Source organism: Lytechinus pictus, chromosome 2 (assembly GCF_037042905.1).
Source record: "Lytechinus pictus isolate F3 Inbred chromosome 2, Lp3.0, whole genome shotgun sequence".
NCBI classification, from domain to species: domain Eukaryota; kingdom Metazoa; phylum Echinodermata; class Echinoidea; order Temnopleuroida; family Toxopneustidae; genus Lytechinus; species Lytechinus pictus.
The window spans coordinates 15,284,560-15,297,197 of NC_087246.1; the positions used below are offsets into that span (position 1 = coordinate 15,284,560).

At 35.4% G+C, this 12,638-nt stretch overlaps 1 protein-coding gene across 1 annotated transcript; it reads left to right on the top strand.

Moving 5' to 3' along the window:
• Positions 1–1,310: 1,310 nt before the first annotated feature.
• Positions 1,311–10,775, top strand: LOC129284249 (prostaglandin reductase 1-like). Its single transcript, XM_054919678.2, has 9 exons — positions 1,311–1,497; positions 2,020–2,065; positions 2,771–2,827; positions 4,449–4,613; positions 5,102–5,219; positions 5,830–5,985; positions 6,471–6,576; positions 8,755–8,873; positions 10,579–10,775. Exons 1-9 carry the CDS (start codon positions 1,389–1,391, stop codon positions 10,687–10,689), a joined length of 987 nt encoding a protein of 328 aa, XP_054775653.2. The 5' UTR covers positions 1,311–1,388; the 3' UTR covers positions 10,690–10,775.
• Positions 10,776–12,638: the final 1,863 nt, after the last annotated feature.

The window sequence follows — 12,638 nt, forward strand, 5'->3', positions numbered from 1 at the left end:
AAATAGATATCATTATAACTCTGTGACATTTCATGTCGATAATGATAAACTTAATTGTTTATTTCACTCTTTGAATCGCATTATCTCAATATCTGAGTAGACTACCACCCCCCCCCCTCATAAAGGTCCATCTACATCATGTACATGTACAGTTTGATCATAGGACAGATGAAATAAAAAGGGAAATGAGGCAAAGTTTCACATTTTGATTTTAATTTCCTTTAATCTGAGCAATCATTAAACAAATTGTCTAATATTAAGATGATTATTTAGCATTAAAATTACATCCAGAATTCGATTGGCCCCTAACAAGAAGTCAATCCGGATTTATTTTAAGTACACCTCGATGTGACTCAATATCTTACCAAATGGTACTGCGTTGGGATTCGAATCTGGTTCAAAGTTCACAATATATAGCCTACGGCACCTTTTTTGTAAGATTATCTCTAGACGTAGGATCTAAGTTGAAGTAAGATTCTACAGTTCTATTAGGAATGGATTATAATTCAAAAGATATTTATCTCATCACGACCGAGATGTAGGCTGCTTTGGTCGGAGGAAGCCGGATCAGAGGTCGAATGAATGCCCGTCGGGCCGTCTTGACAGAGTCACGTTACTCCGACCTATTCGAAAATCGTTCAGCCACAAATGCGTTGTCTTTGCCAGATCAGACGTATCGCTTGCGGTCAGCCTGCAGTAGCCTCCGCCTAGATTATAGGCTAGTGAGGTGCACACGTACTGGCCAAGCCAAAATGACTTTCACATATACCGGGTACACATTTAGCACCTGGGTCGAGAGTGGCAAAGTGTGGATTAACGCCTTGCAAAGGACGCCAGACCGTGGTGGGATTCGAACACACGACCCTCTGTTTACAAGGCGAGAGTAAGAACCACTACACCATGGTAGCGGGAAAAATGCTGAAAAACCCCTTTTCATATTTTAGTGCTTGAAGGATATTGGATGAACTATCAAATGATAAAAAGTTTGGATGGTGTCATTAATAAGACTTATTTTTGGCGATTTTTTTCAAATCTCATTTTAACACGAGTCTATGGGGGAAATAGTTTAGTGGTGTGTGCCGTGGAGGTTGCACACAAGTCATGATAAATATAATATCATTTTACTGTGATTTCCATGTTTACTGCTGGGAAAATTGAAGTTGAAGACCAGTATCCATCCCTCCCCTGTTCTGTACGTGAACCCTGTTTCGTGACCAATTATCCGCATAATAGACTTTAGACCTTTCAAGTTTTCGTATGAGCATGTTTGCATAAATAATGCATGATATGGGCTTCCTGGTCCATTACTACACTATAAAATTTACATTGTAGAAATCTATGCGATCTGGCAGAACCCCGGACAGAACTTGAACAAATATTCTTGCAAGATGCCTGCCAAAGGAAAGAGGTGGTTGCTTGTAAAACACTTTGATGGTTTCCCGAAGGAAAGTGACATGAGGCTAGAGGAGTTTGATCTACCAGAGCTCAAAGATGGGGGTAAGCTATTCATTAGAAGATTTACATTGTTTGTGATCCAACATCATTGGTAGGTTTACGTATATGCAAGATTCTTGTAAGATCTTCTCGATTGCTCTCTTTCGTTATCGGTTTTAAAACTGTATAGTGATGTCAATATTGAAGAATTAGAAAATAAGTAAAAGCTTTTCATAGATTTGGCATTGATTACCTGATGTTGTAAGGATTTTTTCCGTAGATATTTTCGCTACATTGTATTTTGATATTGTTCCTTTTCTGTCTTTTGCAAAAAAAAATGTTAGTAATTTAAATTATTTGCCACATATTTTTATTGCAATGTTTTTACGTAAACAATAGTAACAGTGCTTGGGTTTTTTTTTTTTTTTTTATAGCGGATTGCATGCGCTTAAGATATAGGGTAAGTATAAAGTAATGAATTAAAATAGCTAAGAAGCAAGAAGGCGCATGTAATTGACACTGAGTTTACTGTTAATTTATGTTTAAATTTGATAATGATCTAGGAGAATTTCCCTCTCTCTATAGAAATATTGTTGGAAGCCGAATATCTGTCAGTGGATCCTTACATGAGGTAATCTTTTTGAAATTACCTCGACTCTCTTATTTTTTTAATATATAAATCGTCGAGTTTTTCTTCTTTCCATTATTTATTTATTTCATTAATTTGTTAATTTATCTTTTAATTCATATATTTTGCTGAAGTGTTGTCATTTTAAGGTGTGTTTGTTTGATCATTGATCATTCTCATGCAGTTTTATTCATTAAGGAGCGAGGTTACCGACCGCCCAAATGATTATAAAATGATGATAATGAATGGAAATAAAGCGAAAATATGAAGTAAAGGGTAAAAACAGTAATGAAATGAGATGACGTAGTCTTATAACTTAGCAATACAATATTTTGTGTTCTAATTTATAAATCTTATTTAAATCTTTTGATTATCTTGCACAACATCAAATTTCCTTGGCGATGCCCTTGAAATGAAACTATAGGCCTACTTCCCAATATCACCCTACGGTGTCCCTTTTGATGATTTTGGCAAAAGATCAAGGTGCTTTAGAATGTTCAAACAGTTAAAAGGGACGTAAATTTTATCTTTGAATGTAAACCACTTTCTCGTGCTGATATTTGGATATTGGTGGTATTCATGCCGGATCATTATCAATTTCTGAATAACTAAAGAATGCAGTTAAAGAATTCATAAAAGAAAACGCGTTAAGCACAAATCACAATGATTATTGATTGTTGTACATGTATTATTCTTTACATTCTTTAGACCTTACAGTGCCAGATCACCGTTGAATACTGTCATGATCGGGCAACAATTGGCAAAGTAAGTAAAGTTCGATTTATCAGCAATATTCATTTTTCCCTCAATCTAATATTGTATTATATTAATGGAAGTATAAAATGAATTAAGATAAGTATTTGAATTGATTTACAGTAAATGCTTAGTCACATTCGGCTACATTATGGAGGGAGTGTAAAATATCATAATCTGTCTTGTAAGTCTTAGGTCAAACAATAACTTTAAATCATATTAATGAGGAATGCTATAGGTTAAGCCTCCGTGTCCATTAAACATGTTAAAAGAATAATGGACTTAGATTCCATTAAAATAATTGATACTCGTATTATTTTTTCTTCACACTTTCAGAATAAGGTATTTTACTGTTTAATATATACAGGATAAAAGGTATATTCATGACGTGATTAAACTTTATATTGCACGATCTCGTAACACAATGTTCCTTTCGTTGCACACAGCAGGGGCGTAGAATATATCCCGCATTGTCCAATAGGCATGAGGGGGGGGGGGGCAGAAAAAAAATCATTCACGTTCTCCCAGATCTACTCATCGAAGAGCCAACATAAATTGATAGAGACTGATGGTTTCATCTTTGTTTTATTTCGAAACAAGTTCGTGTATTTCATTAAGCCTAAAAGTTTATAAATATATGAGCAAAACGCGATCTGATTTTTGTTGAACGCAATGACCTAAAAAAGAGACATTGTAACCTCTGTCTGAATCTATGAATAGGATATATTCATTTTCATTTATTGTTTCTGCAACTTTTTCATTTATATACAAATTAATAAAGGAAATGCATGACACATATTAAACAAAATATTTAACAATAATAAATACGGGGAATAAATAGGAACAAAGTCATATTTTCTATAACAAAGATTTAAAAAGGTTGCAGGGGCTGTCACTATAAGCTTAGCTTGAATGAATCTCAATTGAGCGCGAAGCATGAGCTGAAATTAGTTGATATACCGTCCTGAAAGGGGAACTTTTTGTTTTAGAAATCATGAACAAAATATATGTATCTCACAAACAATAACGCAAGCTTACAGCTCTCAGCTTTTTTCAATGTACTTTTCTGAAAAGGTATTGTATCACCTTTTGAAAATGAAGAGGAAAGAGTCTCACTAAACAAATAATGTGAGTGCGATCAATGGGCGAGCTCACTTTTCGTTTTCCTTTTATTTTTCCTCTTCCCTCCTTTTCCTCTTTTCCGTCTTTTTCTTCTATCCTTCTTCTTCTTCTTCTTTTTCTTGTCTACTACTACTTCTTCTTCTTCTGTTCTTCTTCTTCTTCTTCTACTTCTTCTTCTTCTTCTTCTTCTTATTATTATTGTTGTTGTTGTTGCTTCTTCCTTTTATTCCCTTTCTTCATCATCGTTGTACGGAAGAAGTAGGTAGTCCTGTAGTGCTTCTTCGTCGTTTTATTTCCCTTTTTTCTTGCGCCGCCAGTAAGTGGAGGGGTCTTCACTCCCAGGATTCACCTGTGCACGAGAAACAAATAATCATGGAAACTATCGTCATTTTGAGAGAAAGGTGTTTTTCATTTCTTTGACAATGCATTATGTTCTATTTTCTGATTAGAACACAGTATATCAAAACTTTTCAAACAGTATATTTGTGTATATTTCATGTCATTGGTAAAGAGTCATCGAGACTCGTAATGCAGATTTCCCTGTCGGGACATGGACTCTTCCATTTACTGGTTGGACAACACATTCTGTGAGCACTGGCAAGGATCTTATGAAAATGCCTCCACTCCCTGAGGGAATACCCCGATCATACACCATTGGATCACTAGGTATGACAGGGTAAGTACACATTCCCTCTCTTACTGACAAGGATCTCGTGAAGATGCTCCACTCCCTGAGAGAATACCCTAATTATACACTATCGGATCATTATATGTAAGACAGGTTAAGAATGACAAACATCCACCCCACCTCTCCGTTCCCACATGCACCTGCATGGGAGAACCCCTAGGGGTTCAATAAAATATGTCTAGGACAAATAGTTTGTTCTATCATAAGAATGAGCCAAAAGATTGTTTTCGGGTATACTTGCATTGTACAAAGGAAATATCGAGTTGTACTGCTAGACCTAAAAAAATCTCTTGGATGCATTGTCAATGAGAGGATCTTCGTTGCATTACTGATTTTGACATTCAAATTCTACTAATTTCTTTTTTATTTTTTGTCAAAATGTTCTCGAACTTTTATTGATCCTTTCCTTTGATTCCCCGTTTCATACAAGCTAACTTGATTCAAAGGGTTTTATCTACGTTAATATTCTTCAATAGCTTGTCAGCGTACTTTGGTCTTCTGGATATCACTGATCCTAAGCCAGGAGAGACTGTCCTGGTTAGTGGAGCTGCCGGTGCTGTAGGGAACGTTGTAGGACAGATCGCTAAGATCAAGGTAAATGTGACCTCTTCCTGTGTGCACTCTTATAGCAAAAGAAAGTCATACTGTTGTCATACCCGATTGCAATGGAAGCTTTATGAACCAGACATGCTAGAGGTCGCCCAATAGGGTTACATGGATGGTAACACCCCGTTGATTATTAAAGAAGTAAAAAAAATATTTTACAAAATTAAAATCAAAAAAAAGAAAAAAAGAAAAAGGAAAAAATTGAGAAAGAAGAACTTAATTCATAAAGTGTTCTAGGACGTTTAACTCTGTATTACCCCCAATTTGCTGTCATTTTAGGCTTAAGTATCGAAGTACCTTGAGGTCGAAGTATACCCGTGTAGCCGCCCTTGGTATGATCGTTATCTTTCTGATCGTTATTAGTATTGTACAGTTACACAGAACGTTGGTATCTATGTGTGCATAAAGTATATAAATTGATTTTTACATTTAAACCATCATGGAAATCTTTAAGAAGCTCTTGCATTAAATTAGAGGCATAAGAGACAAGATTGATTGGAGCCCATTTTGTAAATGCTGTTTCTAAAAGATAACAACAATGCCAAAACATAGACACATACACATATTTTTACAGGTTATTTTTTTTTTCATATTAAAGGAGTGTCGAGTGATCGGATCGGCAGGAAGTGAAGAGAAGTTGGAGTATCTGAAGGAACTTGGTTTTGATGAAGTCTTCAACTACAAGACAACACCAGACCTTGATGCCAAGCTCAAGGAACTAGCTCCAGATGGAATTGATGTATATTTTGACAATGTAATAAGAAATTATTATCGGTTGATTTTAAGAGACACTATATCTATATAGAAATACGGGGTATATAAAGATATTGTGAATTCGGTGTTGCTTCAAGCATGGACCTACTACTCTGAGTAGTAGGTCCATGCTTCAAACAAAATTCCAAGAGTGAACTGAAGGGGCAAGGGTCTTGAAGATTGGCAGTTATTTCACCCCTTTCACTGCCGAAGTGATAATCAAAGAAGATGTACCCCTTCTTTAAATATAATGCGTGGTGGTATATTTTTGTCAGAAGGTGTGGAATAATAAGCTGATATCCATTAATAGTTGTAACAAGTTGTCGATCACTCACAGATGACAAACGAGTATAAATGTACAAAGGTCATAATGGGAAAAGTAGAGGGCCTATATTAAAGAGTAACACTAATAAAGGGAATAAGAGAAAGAAGAAGGGTGGGTTCTTACATGCATTTGAAACTTATCTATCAATAATTCATTTCCAGGTTGGTGGCGAGTTTGCTACCGCTGCACTACAGAACATGAAATTATTTGGACGTATCTCATGTTGTGGAGCCATTTCCAATTACAACTTAAAAGAACCTGAAAAACGTAAGTCAATACTGAATCACATTAAATAGACGTTGCTTTATATCGAAACTAATGAAGGAACATAATTAAAGTAGGCATGATTTGATTATGTCAGTGGAACTTATAAAATGCATAGATGAATTAGACCCCACGTTAAATTCGCCATTTTCAGCCAAATTATGCCAGAGTTAAGCTGAACCCGACTTTGAGCACTGCCCAAGCAGTCCAATTTATTGGAGAACAAATCGAGTCCAACTTTTCTTTTCCGAAAATTTTCTTGCATGTTTCAAATTAATTCACATATAGGCATATCTAGATTTATCCTAAACCGATTTATCAGTCAAGGCATTCTCTCTCTAATTTTCGAATTTCAATTTTCAAAAAATGACTGCATCCTATTTTGTCCCCACGGAAACAAAGTTTGAAATTACTTCTGTTGTCTGGTTTCTTTTCTGGGGTAGTTATATCTAATTCGGTGATGGATATAGGTCCGCGCATGGGTACTGCTGTCCAATGACTGTTCATAAGTTCATTTTATTTGTCTTCCAACTTTGAGTTTGAATACATGACAAACATACAAGTGTGTATGAAACAATAAGCAGAGTACATGATAAAACATACAGGTATACATAAAACAGAGTATGCAGAAAACATTGTTTTTAAATACATTATACAGCTTAAGACAGAAAAGAAATAATTTTAAAGGAAGACGAGGAGACCTAAGTGAAGCAATGCTTGAAAATTAAGGTTCCTCATTACGAATTCAAAGAACATTGGATAAACAACACAGAAATGGCAATATAATATAATATGATAACTAAAGAGAGAGGCGGGAGAGAAGAGGGACACATTTATGTACAAAAGGGACAGAAAAGGGGACAAATTACAGGGATTTAAAATAAGTCCAGATGGACTGTAGCTAGGGACCAATCGATTTCTGAATTTAGTTTTAATCCTAACGACTTAAATTTAAATCTCAAATGATTTAAATTTAAATCTTTCGAGATTTAAAAATGAATCTTAAGGATTCAAACTAAATCCGGAATTCGATTGGTCCCTAACTACAGTCCATGTGGACTTGTTTTAAATCCCTGTAATTTAGAGTGGCATAAGGACAGAGACCAGCCAGGTCCGGGAAAGGGGAGGGGGATGAAACGTATTGATAATTTAGCATTAACTGATAAATAACACACGAAAAATAGACTTTACGAATCACTTCCATAGTTACTCGGTAAATAAGATTTCAATTTTCGTTTAAACACTGTAGAACTGACAGCATGTGTAATGTCATGGTCAAGTGCATTCCAAAACCTGGGTCCAGTGCAAACTAGAGTGCCCAAAGTGAACTTTATTCTTGCACGAGATATATGGAGAGTGGAAGATTGTCTAGTATTGTAATTGTGTACTTGACTATTTTTCTTAAATGTCAGTGCCAGGGCTGAAGGGAGACTTCCTGAATCAAAATCATACATAAGAGATCCTAGATGCATAAAGTAAATATCTTCCACTTTCAATAAGTGATTGTCATGAAATAAAACATTTGTATGGGCACGATAACTGACATTACATATACTTCTAATAGCTCTCTTCTGAACAATGAATAATTTTTGCAATTGCGTTTTAAGTGAGTTGCCCCAGGCAAGCACACCGTAGTTTAAGTAAGGAACAATTAATGAGGAATATAATATAAATAAAATTTCTTTAGGGAAAACTGATCTCAACTTGTACAGTATATAACACCAGTATTTTTTACAACAGTTTGCAGAGATGATTTACATGAAGTTTCCAGTTCAATTTCTCATCAATAAATAACCCAAGAAATTTAGTTGAGGTTACTCTTTCAAGACAGACATTATTAAACATTACATTGCCAGGCAACATTTTTAAGGAATTGCTAAAAAGCATATAATTTGTCTTTTGAAAATTAAGTGATAATTTATTGGCTTGAACCCACAAGATAACATTCTTCAATTCACAATTCACTGTTTCTATCAGGGTTAGAGGATTCCTATGTGAAAAAAATACACTAGAATCATCAGCAAAGAAATAAAGGATAATACTGTGATCAGTAGTCTAGAATTATTCTACTAGGGTATTTGCCCGATATTGCTGTTTCCGTCGACATGACTAATTTGATCATTGAAATACGTCGGACAAGGAACCGACTTGATAATCACCATAACAATTATTTCATTATAGTATCATCAATCTATGGTAAGATGGTTTCAAGCCAACTGAAGATGCAAGGGTTTCTTATCACTAAATATCGAGCACGATTTGATGAAGCAGTCGGCGTCTTGGTACAGTGGGTACAAGAGGTCAGACAAAAATCAGTTAATATCTTTGTCCATAAAAGAAGCAAATGTGATATTAAGTGTTACATTTAATTTTAATTACGTCAGAGTGCATGACCCGGTACCATTTTACTGCCTTACAAGGTTCCAAGATGGTACATTGAAGGAGAATATGTAGGTGGCTTCTTGCCCTATATGTTTTCGAAACCTACTTTATTACTTGAAATTATCACAAAATGCCACCTACATCATGTACATTGTGTGCCAGATCTCCACTTTCAATTTAAAAGCAACCTACCCCCCCCCCCAAAAAAAAAAAGAAACTGAAAGAAAGAGAGAAGAGGATTAGTAAGTAAGATGCCTACGGAATCAGATAGGTCACTTCGTTCCCTCCCTGGTGTACATAAAAAGTCATGAATTCATGCCGCCCCCTCCCCGAAAAATAAACCGGCGCACGGCCATGAGAGGGTCCTGCATAACGCAAAATGCAATTAAACCCCGGGGGGCACTTCCATTGACGAGTGGATACCATGCGCGACCAAGGGGTCTCGAAAAGCACCCTAAACACGTATTTTCCATGGTCTGAAAATGCACCCCTTAACAAGTATTGGCGTGTGAAACCCTACCCTTAACAAGTATTGGAAACAAAACGATACTATTGGCAAGTATTCCCTGAATTGCACCCCTAAACAAGTACAGCGATATTTCAATTGTTATGTCACGGACGTCGGTCGTCGGCCTTTACCTTTACCTATACATCATTGGGTTTAGTACCTCCCACACCTCGCGCAAATAGTACTCTAAACACGTAGTGTTGACTCTTGGGGCAAAAAGTACATCCTTTATAAAACATTTTAGTCTTAGTTTTTTCATACCATCGCAAATTCGACCCTAAACACGTGGCATTCCTAGCAAAAATAGATACCTTTTTTCATTATTTTAGTGTTTTTGACACCCTTATTACGTTACGTACGTAACGTGCCCTATCTTGAAAAAGACATCCTTTTTCCTTTTTTTTTTGGTCGCGCATGGTATCCACTCGTCAATGTAAGTGCCCCCCCCCCCCCGAAATTAAACTCGTGGACAAAGGTTAAAATGGTTAATTTAAAATAGGGAATTCACGATATACTGCGGTATCCCCGATAAGAATGTAAATCCCACTCTGTCATTATGTCAGTCTGTGCATGTGTTCGGCAGTGGCGCAATTAAACAAAAGGTTGCTAGCGAGCAAAACAATTGACATTCTTATCATAAAAATCAAATTTTGTGGTAGAATTTCGACATGATAAATGTAAATCTAATTCCTCCGCTGCCATGTTGCAGCGACGAGGAACAAACCATGGTAGCGAAGGCTTACGGTTCACTACATCATGGTTAGTGATGAAAAGGACTGTTGGATGGTAAGGTGACAGAAGAAAATTGTAAGATGCGAAAGAAAAAGAAGAGTGAGACGTATCTTTCGGGAGGATGAGGTGAAATCCTGAAAAGGAATGTACACTATACGAAAAATGATGGCCTGAGAAGAGTACTTGAGAGCCCCAAATGCTAATTAGTAGATGATCGCTGAGGAGTATACAGAGATGATATGAGCCGGGGATTTGAGAGATCCTGGCAGCAATGAGTAGATGAACAATGCATATGGAGAATAGATGAGATGAGATCATATAAGATTATTATTTGAAGATCATTTAGACAATTATTAATTTCCTTTCATTATCAATTGTTACAGGGTAAGATCAAGGTTCGAGAGCACAGGACTGATGGGTTTGATAACATGTTCAAAGCATTCGCTGAACTCTTCACCGGAGCTAACACAGGAAAAGCTATCGTCAAAGTCTAGCTTTTCAGTGCTCACTGATGAATTTTCAGCACCATCTTCGTACAAAAATAAGGATGGATAATAACTAATATGTGATAGATCTATGAGAAAGCGACAGTTGGTAACAGTTGAAGTTCATGATGAAACCTGACCACCGATGGTAAGACCATCTAGGGAAGAAGAGGTATACAGTAGATAGCTGTCCCGTACTGAAAGGACATCAAACACAAGCTTAATCTCTCTTCAAGAATATTGTTTGAACCCTTAGAAGGATTGAATCATGGATGTAGGACTCGTAATTTATTGATTGAATGATGCCTTCATAATTAGTCTCGAATTATCACATGCATTTAAATGGAGACAAAATACATGGTCATCATAGTTTGTGTTTCCGCGCATGATAATTGGGCAATGACGACGAAGGAATTAATAGAAATATGGCAATATCTAAAACAATTATTAATTTGTTGGGAGACTGTTCGAAAAGCAATGACAGCGAATTCAAAAGCGAAGACCTATATCCCAATTATAGAAGCTCATTAGAAGAGGCGGTTAATGAATTTTATCTATCCAGAAATCACAATTATCTGCACAATAAGGGATCAATTCGAATTTGAGTAAATAAGTTTACATGAGTCCTATTTTAAATAATTCTCGGTTGTTGAATTTTACAAAGTTATTCAGCTGAAATACATTTACACCTAGGAATATAAGAGGATACAGAAACCTTTATTGTAGATTTTTAAAATGTAACGGAATATATGACTTATGAGTAAAAGTATTTATGATGGACGCCCCCTGTTTTATATATTAAAGTCGCAATCATTCATCGAATGTCCTTCGTTCTATGCTGACGATACAAGCTTTATATATTCTAATAAAACTATTGATTAATTCTGCAAATTTGCGATCACTGAATTTTGACACTGGCTCAGTGGGATATTAACTTACGACTTGTCATGAAAATTTGTAATCAAATGATATTTCTAAACTCCACAAGGCACGTTCGTTTCGATCACATAAAAACTAAATGAAAATATTATCCCCATATAGTTAAAGCGACAATATGTTTCTTAGTATTATTAATGATAGAGTAGATAAGCATTTGAGATCAAAATCTCGAAAAGCATTAACATTTATTATACTCGTAACGTCTACGTTTATATCTTCCAAGAAGTGTATTACTTACATTATACATTATTGTTCTTTCATATATTGCCTTAACTTTCTTACTGTAATGTAGTTTGGTAAACATATACGAAAGCCATCTTCAGTAATTTCAAAAATATGTTTTCTTCAAATTAAAATAACATGTTTTTTCCGCAGCTAATGAAGTGCAGTTTTAGATTACTTTACCAATTCTACAATATAATAAGAGCTGTGTACTTCCGACTTCGCATGACTGTTGCATGTTTAATATTGTATAACTCTATTCATGGTGATGACTATGCTGAATATATTCATGCCCGCATCACAAAACACTTGCTCGCCTCTAGTTCCTTCTTCTTCCTTTTCTCTGATTTCCCTTCTGTTAGCCCTTCTATTTTTATAAATTCATTTTATTATTTTTACTTTGTATTTCTTACTTTTTACATTGAATTCTTGTTTCGTTAAAATCTTACATGCACAAGCATATCCTTCACAACGCCTTCTTCCGTACATATAATTTATACTGTATTCATCTTCATTTTTCTACTTTTAATATTATTTTATATGAAAGAAGATCTACATATTATTATATGATATTAGTATAATCACGATTATATTGAAAATTATGCATTTTTGTGTCGGAAGCCGATTTAAAAAATAAACATAAAACTGCACAATAAAATGGAAGAGATAAGACTGCTTACTTTGTGTTATAGTAATCATGATGGTTTGTTTCTTAAATAATTACTCATGGAAAGGAGTTTGTTGAGGGATAGAAGGGGGAGTTGAAAAGTAAAGAGGAAGATAGAGAGGGGGAGAGG